At 32.0% G+C, this 13,281-nt stretch overlaps 1 protein-coding gene across 1 annotated transcript; it reads left to right on the forward strand.

Moving 5' to 3' along the window:
* The first annotated feature begins 3,122 nt into the window (after positions 1-3,122).
* Positions 3,123-6,630, forward strand: LOC115706183 (probable inactive receptor kinase At2g26730). Its single transcript, XM_030633737.2, has 2 exons — positions 3,123-4,794; positions 5,458-6,630. The coding sequence occupies exons 1-2, from the start codon at positions 3,480-3,482 to the stop codon at positions 6,120-6,122; spliced, it is 1,980 nt and encodes a 659-aa protein (XP_030489597.2). The 5' UTR covers positions 3,123-3,479; the 3' UTR covers positions 6,123-6,630.
* The last annotated feature ends 6,651 nt before the right edge of the window (positions 6,631-13,281 follow it).

The raw sequence follows: 13,281 nt of genomic DNA on the forward strand, positions 1-13,281 counted from the left end.
AAATTTATCTTGTTTAGCTGCATTTTGTTTATTTTTATAAATAATTTATCTAATATAAGAATGATTTAAGACTAATCTACTATAATTCAAGAGATTTTTTTTTTTTTGAGATAACTATAATTCAAGAGTTAAGAGAAGATTTAATGACATATAATTAGTGTATTATGAGTTTATCATTTCTTTATGCAACGTATATTTAAATAAATAAATATATCTTTTAAATGTAAATAAAATCTTTTGTGTCCTTCAATACTCGAAAATAAGGTATTATATTTTTAATAGTAGTTTTTTTTATTTTTACACTTTAAAATAGTTTTTTTTTTTTTTTTTGTATTTTTATAAAATTCTAAATAGAAATTCATATTGCAACTAGCGCTGCAACCTAAATTGTAACAAAAAATCGTACAGAAATCTCTATTGCAACTAACGCTGTAACCACTTTAAAAACCCAAACTGTAAATTTTTTATAAAAAGTATATGGGATAATTTCCTTATTAATATTAGTTTAAACAGAATTTATATTTTTAATCTTATGGATAATTCATTAAATGGTAACCAATCTATCACAAACTTAAAGAATCGTACAATAAGGAAATCTAGACAACCAAACCATAACATTATCAAGAGAAATGACTATAGCAAGATCATGAGTTATGGTGTTGGTGATCCTATTATAAAATTTAAATCCAATCACATTCACACTATTAGTATAAATATAATAGGGAAATTTGAATATCTATGCATTAATTGGGGGATAATTTTTTCCCTAATTGAATACATATGAAAATTGAAAATATGTGACAATTTTATCTAAAACCTAATACTACCCCTCTCATAACTCAACCCCATCTCTCTCTTCGTCTATCTCTTTCTCTCTCAACCAACCGAACCACATCTCACCGCCGCCCAAAACCACAACCCCCAATCCCCCTCACCGCCGCCCAAAGCCCCGGCCCCTCACCATCTTTCTCTCTTCCCCATCTCTCTCTTCGTCAATCTCTCTCTCTCTCTCTCTCTCTCTCTCTCTCTCTCTCTGTTGTGGACATTGTCCCACATAGAATAAATGGTAGAGAATTGAGCCATTTATAAGAACATGAGCTACTCCACTCATTGCCAATTGGTTTTGAGATGAAACCCCATGATTCTCAACATGGTATCAGAGCCATATCCCTTGCGGGCAAGCGATCCTATCCGATCCGCACCTATACAGATAGTGACCATGTCCACTCTGATACGGTTCAAGATTGATGAGCAAAAAATAGCCATCATCTTGAGGGGGAATGTTGTGGACATTGTCCCGCATAGAATAAATGGTATAGAATTGAGCCATTTATAAGAACATGGGCTACTCCACTCATTGCCAATTGGTTTTGAGATGGAACCCCATGATTCTCAACACACACTCTCTCTCTCTCTCTCTCTCTCTCTCTCTCTCTCTCTCTCTCTCTCTCAACCGAACCACAACCTCCAATCCCCCACACCACCGCCCAAAACGCCCTAAAAAAATGCCTATCGGACCCATGCATCGGGACCCATCGGACGAGCCATCAGATGGCATCGGGCCCATCGGACCCGACTTCAAAAACTCCCAAAAATGCCCATCGGACCCATGCATCGGGACCCCATCGGGCCCATGCATCGGGGACTCCATCGGACGGGGCATCGGGCCCATCGGACCTGACCCCTTAAAAGCCCAGAAAAATTGAAAACAAAAAGAGTTTTTGAGAGGGGTATTTTTGGGGTTTTGGAAAAGTGGTCATAAAATTTCAATGTAGAAAAGTATTAGTTTAGGAAAAAAAATATTAGATATATATAAGTATAGAATTTCAAATTTTTCATATAATATTGGATAGTGTATTTCTTTCATATTTGTGGTATATATTAACCATATTAATAATAATAAAAAAAAAGGAAAACAAGATTTATCATCCAAACTATGAATGTTGTAGCATTTTGTTCTTTGAATTATTTTTTTGTTGCAAATTCTCCTTGAATTTTAAAAATTTTTGCAAATATCCTTTTCAAGTTACGTTCTATTAATTTTTTAAACGATTTATTCATGATTTAACACTAACAAAATGTTAATTTGGCAAATTCAAAAGTTCAACCAAAAACATAAATACATTAATATCAATCTAATGATACATTGTGAGAATTTACGGATAATGCTTTGTTAGATCTTGTATTAGTGTATTTAATATCAATAACATTGATTTTATATAGCTTAAAGTTGTTAAATAACATTACACCTAACCACATAAATGAATTGCTTTAAAAATAAGTAAAATCTAACTAAAAAGATATATTTGCAACAATTTTGAGAGAATTTTGTGATATAACAAAATTTGGAAGAAATTTTTTTTACTAAGGTCATACATAAAAAAAAACTTATTTATTCTTAAATTTTTTTTATAAATTTACTTATTTATTTAGGTAAATTACAGCATAAGTACTTAAATTTTAGAATTTGTAAGTAGTATAAATACAATGACTTTTTTAGTGGGATAAATTGTAATTTTTTTCCAATGTTGTCAAACTACTTTGAATTTATTATAAAAAAATTTAAAAATAAGAGACGTGACGTGTTTTTGTCCAGATGAATTTCTACTTTATATGTAACATGTTTAAAACAATATTAGAATATATATACTGACGAAATTATAAAAAGATTACAATTTTATAAATTTTGTATATTTATAACGTTAAAAGATTATTACGTTTATACTGCTCACACACTCAAATCTTTAGTTGCTTATACTATTATTTACTCTATTTATTTTTATCGCAATGGCAACAAATATTTATTATCAAAAAATTCTATAGAAAGGAAAAATTATTGCCACAATTTTTTTTCAAAAAAATCCAATTCCATAATCCATATGGCTTAATTGTATTTTCAAGGATTTCAAAAAAAAAAAATTTATTTTAAAGGTGCCAGTCCAAGATAGTGGCGCGACTTATACTTAAATCCACGCGCCAAAATATAAGAAAATAGTAATTAGGGAGCGATTCATATTTTTTATCTTTCGAAGGTTGCGTCGCTTTGGGACTGTAAAATGTAGAAAGTAATTTAATTTTCTTAATTTACCTAAAATAAATTATTTTCTTAATTTACCTAAAATAAATGAATGAATAATAATAAAAATTATACTACTGCCAGCACGGACGCTTCTGTTTTCTCTCAGCTTTTTTATTTTATCATTTGGTGTCCTCGTGATACTTTACCTTCTCTCTTTACTAAATCTCTGCCTTTCTCACTCCTCACAGTCACAGTACACACTCTCTCTCTCCCTCTTAACATATACCTCATAATATTATGGGTCTACTTCGCCGGAAAACCACTCGTTGTTTTGTCCAAATCCGATTCGAGAAGGAACCATTGAGAAGAAGCTAAATTGTAGGGGAACAGACCCATATCGACAAAGAACAAGCCGCCATTGTTGTTTCCTTCTTTGTTTGTCTACATCTCAAACTAAGAAATGGGTATGGGTTTTTTAAGCTCTCTGTTTTGTTGCTTACTTTACTTATTGATGGTACTCAGTGGTGGGCGACTCACCAACTCGGAACCGACTCAGGACAAGCAAGCTCTCCTTGCTTTCATCTCTAAAACTCCTCACGCCAGTCGAATCCAGTGGAACTCGTCCGACTCAGCCTGTAACTGGATCGGAGTCACGTGCGACGCCAACAAGTCATTTGTTTATAGTCTTCGTCTACCTGGAGCTGACCTCGTTGGTTCGATTCCCCCTAATACACTCGGCCGCCTGAGTCAGCTAAGAGTCCTCAGTCTCCGTTCCAATCGTCTCACTGGGGATATTCCCTCTGATTTCTCTAAATTAACCTTACTTCGAAGTTTGTACCTCCAAGACAACCGGTTTTCCGGTGGTTTCCCGGCGAGTCTGACACACCTTGGTCGCTTGGGTCGACTTGATCTCTCTACTAACAATTTCACGGGCTCAATCCCGTTTTCCATCAACAATCTGACCCACTTGAGCGGACTTTTTTTGGAAAACAATGGGTTCTCGGGGTCCCTTCCAAGCATTTCGAACGTCAATTTGGTCAATTTTAACGTCTCTAACAACAAACTTAACGGCTCAATTCCTCAGAGCCTGTCAAAGTTTCCGGCAGACTCATTTGCCGGAAACCTTCAACTCTGCGGAGGACCATTGTCGTCGTGTAATCCATTTTTCCCAGCTCCGGCCGAATCGCCATCCGAGAACAAACCTCCGGCAAACCCAGTTCATAATAAGTCCAAGAAGAGGCTATCGACCGGTGCCATTGTAGGAATAGCTATTGGCGCCGCTGTGGGTATTTTTCTCCTACTGCTCATTCTCTTTTTCTGTTTAAGAAAACGCCGACAAAGTCAGCCGCCGAAGACCCCAAAACCTGTTGTAGCGACGCGTTCTGTTGGTGGCATAGCTGAGGCCGGAACGTCTTCGTCAAAGGACGACATTACAGGTGAGTCAACTGAGGCCGAGAGGAATCGGCTAGTGTTCTTCGATGGTGGGATTTACAGCTTCGATTTGGAGGATTTGCTTAGAGCGTCGGCGGAGGTTTTGGGGAAAGGGAGCGTGGGAACATCATACAAGGCGGTGCTGGAGCAGGGTATTACGGTGGTCGTGAAGAGGTTGAAAGATGTGGTAGTGAGCAAGAAAGAGTTTGAGCAACAAATGGATGTTCTTGGACATATCAAACACGATAATGTAGTACCTCTCAGAGCGTTTTACTTTTCCAAGGATGAAAAATTACTTGTATATGATTTCATGGCCGCCGGTAGCTTGTCTGCTCTTCTTCACGGTATGTTATTTAATATCTTAATCTCTATTATTAACATATTGTTTATTTTTAATTTAACTTCGTAGAATGTATGTTTTCTTTCTGGTATAAATTTTATTTTATGTATATCATCTTCAATTTCCAAGATACATTTATTATTTGAGTATCTTGGGCTGTTACAGTCTTGAAAACTGATCCTTTCAATTTATATATTTCTTGGGTTTAAACATAGTTTATTAGTAATGCTGGTGGTGGAAATTACTTAAGCCATGTGATTATCTGCAAAAACATTCTTAGCTTTAGTCTACAACTTTTATTAGTTGATTACAAATTTTGTGTCTTCCCAAAAATCCCAAAGATGTAAAATAATACACCGCCCTTATGATTAAAGATCGAGTCATCAACATCATTCTGCTCCCCTTTTTCTGGCCAAAGCTTTTGCTTCTTTTCAGAAAAGTCACTTATTACAGGCTCATAAAAGAGAAAGAAAACATATTTTTTTTTAATAAAAAACGGTACCCCATCTCAATTTTCAATACTGAACAAAGAAAGAGAGAAAAAAAATATTCCTTTTACCAAATAAAACTGAAAGAATTTATTTGTATTCTCTTTATCTTCGTCGGGTTAATGGTTAGCTAGTGAGCCAACTAACTGAACTTGTTTGACTTTGATAATGGATGACAGGAAGTAGAGGTTCGGGCCGGACTCCATTGGATTGGGATAGTCGGATGAAGATAGCGATTGGCGCTGCTCGAGGGTTGTCCCATCTTCATCTCTCGGAGAAGGTCATCCACGGTAACATCAAATCTTCAAACATCCTTCTCCGACAAGACCACGACGCCTGCGTATCAGATTTCGGTTTACAATCCGTGTTCGGGTCCTCAACTCCGCCCAATCGGGTCGCGGGTTATCGGGCTCCGGAGGTATTGGAGACCCGGAAAGTCACATTCAAATCGGACGTGTACAGTTTCGGTGTTTTGCTACTGGAGCTCCTAACTGGCAAAGCTCCGAATCAGGCCTCGCTAGGCGAAGAGGGCATTGATCTGCCTCGGTGGGTCCAATCGGTCGTACGGGAAGAGTGGACGGCGGAGGTGTTCGACGTTGAGCTGATGAGGTACCACAATATAGAGGAAGAGATGGTGCAGCTTCTTCAGATAGCCATGTCGTGTGTCTCTACCGTACCAGATCAGAGACCCGGAATGCAAGAGGTGGTTCGAATGATTGAAGATATGAATCGAGGAGAGACTGACGACGGTTTACGACAATCGTCGGATGATCCCTCCAAAGGATCTGACGGTCAAACACCTCCCACTGAGTCTAGGACCCCACCTAGCTCCATCACACCTTAGAATAATTGTAAAGCTTCGGAAGTAAAAATTAAAGAGAAAAAAGAATAGAAAAAAGAAATGAAGAAAAGAAAAAACGACAAGGAAATGTGGTGGGTCTGTCGTCTTAAAATGTGCAATTGATCGTAGGACACGGTGTGACTGTGGTCCAATATCTTTTTTTAGTTTTTTATTTTTATTTTTTAATTTTTGATTTGAGTTCATTTTTTTTTGCAATTATTTTTATAGCTGGGAGGGATTTGAATTGTTAATGAAAGGGAATGTGGGAGGATGAATGGGATTTCAACAAACTGATCATTGGAATTTGACGACCATTTCACGAACTCTAGCTGGGTTTTATCTTTATTTTAGTTTAATTCTTTATTTATATTTAGGTCTGTTACTTTTACAATATTTGTCTGGTACAGTCGATAGTATTACCTGTTTATTTTGTTTTGTCTTTGTACGTAATTTTATGTATTTTTTTTTTTGTTTAACAAATTTTATGTAGTTTTGTTTGTACGATGCAATATGTTTGTTGTACAGCTGCCGATTGAGTATGGGAGAAAAAAATAGAGAGAAAAATCGGAGGGCTTTGATAATTCCAACCACTCGTTCTTTTTCCATAACGACAAAGTTTCAACAGTTCCTCTTTTATAATTTTAATATTTATAGTAATATTAGTTTGTTTGCAAGCAAGTGTGCAAGAATAGAATAAATATAATGCAATTTCTCAGACCACCTCCAAAGTTGTGTAGTTTTATTTTTACACTTCTTTTTCTACCACAACACTAAATCTAACAGATAAATAAATTATAAATATTTCTGCATTCTATTAACTATCTTATTACAGTTATTATTAACTAAAAGTTTTGTTCGTTGGACTTTATTAATGAAATGTGTATATAAATATATATTAAATAATAGATTAATGGAAACGTGATTTTTTTTTTTTTGGTTTATATCGAAACTGCTTATGGTATAATCTTTATAGGTATAGTGCTGTTGTCAACACTCAGAGTTCCATCGTTAACTAGTGGCTGAATAATGTTAGCTAGACAAATGTACATCCTGTGATTTTAATGGTATATATGAATACGATAAAGAAACGAAAGCAACACACATAATAGCGTCGTTATTCCATATTATTCATTCATGACATATGTGTAGATGTTTTAGTTGTGTGGTCCATACATACCATACCACAATATGTCTCATTTAACTTGTGCATTTTCCTTTTTCACTTCTATAATTCTCTAATTAATTGGAATTGCCATCTTACCTTTCATTTCACGAAATAACATTTCGTTAATATATTATTAAGTAGTAACTGGTGGTAAGAGAGGTGGAAAATGGCTAAAATGTGTTGACCACGTGTCAGCAAGTTAAAGGTGGTTTTATTTTTTGCCATGGAAAAAAAAAAGTAGATTATAAACACAGCACAGCCCAATGGGGGCCATTAAAGGAGTTTCGTAGGGTGGGGAACAGCCTGGCCGGCTGTAGATTCTCTCGTCTCGGCCAAAATACAAAGAAAAAAGGGGCTGTTTCGGTCTTTGACACACCCACCCAGCCTTGGTGTCAGGTGACCATGGACCCACCCACCTTCCCTTTAAAATCTTTTCTTTTTAGCTCTCTCTCTTCATGAGTTTTTTTTTTTTAATTTCTCAATCACATTTAAGCCCCTTTAAAAAAAGAGCATTCCATTAAAAAAAAAGTGAAATAATATCACCTAAAATACATTTGATCTATGCTCCATTCCCTTTTCTTCGTTTCTTTTCTATTACAACAACACAAAATAAATGAGTTTAATTACTTCACAACTATAATATTTGTTTCTCACTTTAGGTATTTCATATTTGGGTGATTTTAGGTTAGTCCATTTAACTCATTAACTCCTTTAAATAAATGAATGATATTTATGTCTAAACAAATATTCAAGATATTATTTTTTAAAAAAGAAACATTAAAATATTCAAGAAATTATTTATAATAATAAGCTATATATGAGATCTCTCCCGTCGCAAAATCTATTGTCCATAGAGCATATCATACTTAGTTTGATTATGATGAGACAAAACGAAATAATAAAAACTCATGAATAATGAGAGACTTATTCAAATGGCATTATAATAATTACATAATTAAAAATTAAGAAACTTAAACTTATCAATTATTGTCCAATTGGCACGAAACAATTTTCAAATGGCTTAAAATAAAGGTTACTATTACCTATAAATATAATCAAATGTAAATATTTTATTGATTTTTCTTTGAAATGGATGTAAATATTTTATCTAGTATAAATAAAAAAGATGTAGTTTTTTTTTTTTCAATTACCCCACTGATAAAATTTTAATTTCTCTAAAAAAAAGAGGATATACCATCATAACATACATTTCTTATTACGTTATTATGAGTAGAATTGCCCACTTAATCTAATTTAATAATATGATGGTTATAAAACAAATTCTACTATATTGGTAGGGGAAAATGAATACTATAACCCTATACATTAATTAGCATATGGTTCGTTTCCTCTGTTCACCTCTGTTTTTCAACATCAATTATATATACTTACGAATAATAATAATTTTAATGTTACATTTTTTTAAATATAACACATAAACAAAAATGATTATACATAATGAGAACCTTTTCCCTTTTATTTATTACATAAACTTTCAATATTGCCAGTGAACACGAAAGTTTCTTAGAGTTACTAGTAGATTATATGATACACAAATAATGTATATCTAGCTAGCTACATATAAATCATACACATCAACAACTCACAACATCTTATCTATATGAATTTTTTTGACCTAAAATTATGTGATTTAACATTAAATAAAATAAAAAATCATTTGTGGGATTACTGTTTTTTTTAAATCAAAAATTGAATATTATAAAAAAAAATATAAAAATCATCATTATTTTCGATAATCACAAGAACTATATAAATATAATATCATTATAAGACTACATAATTAGTGTCTAGCATCACAAATAAATAACTAATATATAAACGTTCGAGACAAATTAATATAATCATTAACCAATTTGAAACTCAACATAGTGTGTATGGTTCTTATCAAATTTTCATTATATATAAAAACTTGTAATATTATGTTTGTATAAAATATATTTTATTAGATCAAACATAACAGTTTGAAAAATCTATACTCTAAACAAATATTGTGTGTACTAGTTAATGTCCACAATCATATTATTATCAAAAGGAAAATATAGGGTTGAAAAGAGTGGGAAAATAGTATATGTAAAAAGAAAATCCACAAACTAATTAAGTGTGGGGCCTAATTAGTAATTATAATAGAGAGAGAGAGTGAAGGCAACTCTGATCTTGTATAGGTGCTTTAATTTAATGTCGTACAACAGTGTGTGCATTTGTAGTAGTAATATTATTATGGTAGTAGACTTTTTAAGTTTCTTTTAGTAGATTTTATCTATTTGCCCTTCAATTTTTTTTTCACTTTACTTATTTTTATGATTACATACGTTGTAATTATTTAACATCATTTATAAATTTTTAAAAATTTTCGAATAGTTTACAATTTAAAAAAAGAAAGGCTTAAACAATAATTACTACTATGAGCATAAAAAAAAGTCGCGCATCAATAAAATATATAAATTTTATTTTCGGTATTGTAAACTACTCAAAATTTTATATAAATTTAGTAATTGTTCTAAATAATTATAATATATACAATCATGAGAAAAAAATTAAACTAAAAAATTATTTTAAGTATTAAAACGGATAAAAATTACCAAAACACACATTAAAAATGTATTAAAGGCTTACCCGGTAAGATATTGTGTTGTGTATGGAGCTATATACGTGATGAAATGGCAAGTAGTATATATACTAGGTAGAAATTACATGTCTAGCCACATATAGTTAGTTTTATTTTAGGTTTTAGTTATAGTTATGGTTTTTTTTCAAATGTCATACGTAATTTTAAAATAAATAATGCTCAATATAGAGTGATAATTGTAGAAAGAATAATAATAATTTGAAGAAAGAGAATGTATAATTATGTAATATATTGAAAAAAAATAAAAAATATATATTGTGTAAAGTTTTGAGAAATAAAAATTAAATTCAAAATGTTAATAAAATATTTAAAAGCAATAATAATAAATTCATAAAATTAAATTTTAATATTGTTGATATATATTAGAAAAAATAATCCTTAAGGTTTATTAAATTAAAGAAAACAATGTAAGAAGTTTTCAAAAAATTAAAAAGAAACATATAATTTTGATAATTAAAAGAGAAGAATTATTAAATGAAAATGAAAAAAAATTAAAAAAATTTATTATTGAAGGAGTTTTTAATTTTCTATAGACTTAACAATAAAATTGTGAAATAGTAAAAAAAAAATGCTTAATTAATTCACCGTACTATACATAATAAGTATTTATGCTCTTGTTAATCTTTATTCTAATTTGTATAATAAACCAACAAACAGAGACCGTTGAGCTATAAAACCCTTTCACATTGCCTACCAACTTCAGTACCTGCAAATTCTCATATGCTGCTATACCACGCAAGACATTGTCGTTGCACTTGTGCAATTCTAAATCTTGCAAAGTCGAGCATTCTTCAGCTAAACTTAACAGACCCAGTTCAGTAGCACCAACCAATGCAACTTTGCGAAGATTTGGGCAACCGTTGGCTAGTTCTTGAAGCCCTCTATCAATAACCTTGGGAGGAAGCAAATGGGCTTGGAAAGCTTGAGCATCTGCCAAAAAATGAGAACCAATTTGAACATAAAACATTTTGTGGTTCAACAAAATATCAGAATTCAGGGTCGAAATCAAAGACCCAAAAAGCAAATCAACATGGGTCAGATTTGGGAACCTAAGGGTCAACCTACCCGACTGAAGAAAGCCCCAATCGAGAAGCTTGAGAGACCGTACCAGACCTTGAAGACTGAGCCATCTTTTGCAGACGAGTGAGTTGGTGTTGCGATGAGACATGGGAAGCTTGGCGAGAATAGTGAGTAGGATTTCGTCGGAGAAAAGGAGGACGGAAATATTCTTTGGAAGTCTTTTTAATATCTGATCTCAACGTTGGATTGGGGTATAAAGGGTACGAATGGAATCACAATTTTAGGAGAATTAGTTTTATTATCGCTATCAAGCTTACAATTTTCTAAGGAATTAGGTTACGCATTGCGTTAAAAAAAAATCACCCAATAATTTCTCGTAATTATGCTATTAGTATAATTGGTTATTTTTTGGATGTTAATGGAATGTGTATTTTTTTTTTTAAAAAATAATGTTATGTTAACGGAATGTGTGTTTTTTTGAATAAATTTTTGTTAAAAAAATAGTATAAATTAATTGGAACTATTCTGTTAAAGTTAACAGAGGAAACAAAACAATATCGTTAAATCAAGAATTGCCGTTAAATAAGCACTTTTAATATATAAAGATATATATATATATATATATATTTATATGATCGATCTAATCTGAGTTTGGTGCACCGAAAGCGGACCGGAAATTACTTTTGGTCGGACCCTGAAGTTGACTTTCTCCACAGCTTGTTGTTTCGCATTTGGCTCTCTTCTCATTCCGCTATTTTCATTAACAACAAAATTTTAAGATGACCCTGCTTTTCTTTTTTCTTATTGAGCTAGAATAGAAATGCTAATTAAAATACATCTTATACCATAAAGAGACATGATATGTCATATATAGCTATTGGTTTTAGGCATTTTAAGGCGCCGTATTAGTAATTAACAATTCTCTTTCTTATTACTCGTCTTCCTTGTTGTTTCTTTTATCTCTAACTAATTTTAGCTTGACGTACAACTGCTTCTTCAACTGACTCTTTTTCTTTTCTCTCTCTTTAGACCACTTTTTGGCCTTTGCCGGTTTGTCTTTCTATTACACTCATTTACCACACATCACTTCTCAATGTTTTGTTTTTTTTTTTGTTGCTGCTAATTTCAAGCACAACCTATTCAATTCTACATGCATATTCATATTCTTTATGGTGTCAAAATTTCTGATTCTCAATGAAACTAAGTTCGATTAATATTAATCTTTTTAATCATAACCTTGTTGGATAATAGAACTAGTTGTTTAGATTAAATTAATTTTCATAATTTAAATTAAATAATAAAAAGAAATAAAGAAGAGTGGGGAGACAGCTCAAACTTTAACTAAAAGAATGATGAGATAAGACCCTTGTTAACAGTCCAAAATACCTCTCCCTTGATTATTGCTGGGCCATAATTGAGGAGGTTAAACAAAACACAGTGGTGTCAGCATGGGTGTGCATGTGAGGTGGCTCTACCTAGTGAATCCCCTCCTCAAATAGGCCCTAAAAAAAGATTACCTTTACTTTTTATTCCTATTTCCTTTGTTGCCTAACTAATCACTTGTTGAGATGAGATATCATCTAGTTTTCCCAATAATATGGTTCTAGTTTTTGTCAATTACCGAGAGACATCAAAATTAAAAAGTAAGATATTGAATATCAAAAATCACATCTATATCACTATAGAATGGTACAAGTTGTTTATTTTTATGGGATACTATTTAAACTAGAAAATGCAAATTACAATTTTTTAATAAACTTCTACATTCATGTTCAAGTCTAAAATAACATGACAAAATATTTTTTTTCGTAGTACTATTCGTTATAGTTACAGTATTATTTTTATAAATTTTTAAAAAATTATAAATACCTTACAGAAGTGGATACTTTTTGTAAGTTACAGTATCGAAAATATAATTTTTGATATTGTAGTTTACTACAAGTGTTCAAAAAATTTTAAACTTATTTTTTATACGGTAAATTATTTGAAAATTTTAAAAAATTTACAAAATTAATATTGTAACTATAAAAAACGTACTTTTTTTTTAGAGAAATATTTCTACACATATTTTGGTCGAGTTTTTATACTATTATATATAATTTTACAAGGGACATGCTTGGCCCACTGTATGAATTTGATTCCTTCATTGTCGTTCACGTTATCACATCAAGTCTTGTGATGCAAGAGATTGGAACACAAGGAGAATAGCATAATTATGAATTATATTACTGGAGTGCGATACTGTGGAAAGCCCTTGTCAATGATTATCCAGGTAGTGACACTTAAAAAAAGAAAAAGGAAAAAGTAGAACCACTTTCTTCATTTCTTAT

Source organism: Cannabis sativa, chromosome 1 (assembly GCF_029168945.1).
Source record: "Cannabis sativa cultivar Pink pepper isolate KNU-18-1 chromosome 1, ASM2916894v1, whole genome shotgun sequence".
Lineage (NCBI taxonomy): Eukaryota > Viridiplantae > Streptophyta > Magnoliopsida > Rosales > Cannabaceae > Cannabis > Cannabis sativa.

What these genes read in the sequence shown, in the direction of transcription:
- LOC115706183 (XM_030633737.2), top strand. Translation starts at nt 3,480, where the DNA reads ATGGGTATGGGTTTTTTAAGCTCTCTGTTTTGTTGCTTACTTTACTTA. An exon ending in CTTGTCTGCTCTTCTTCACG is followed by an intron (nt 4,795 to 5,457) that starts GTATGTTATTTA and finishes AATGGATGACAG; the next exon opens with GAAGTAGAGGTTCGGGCCGG.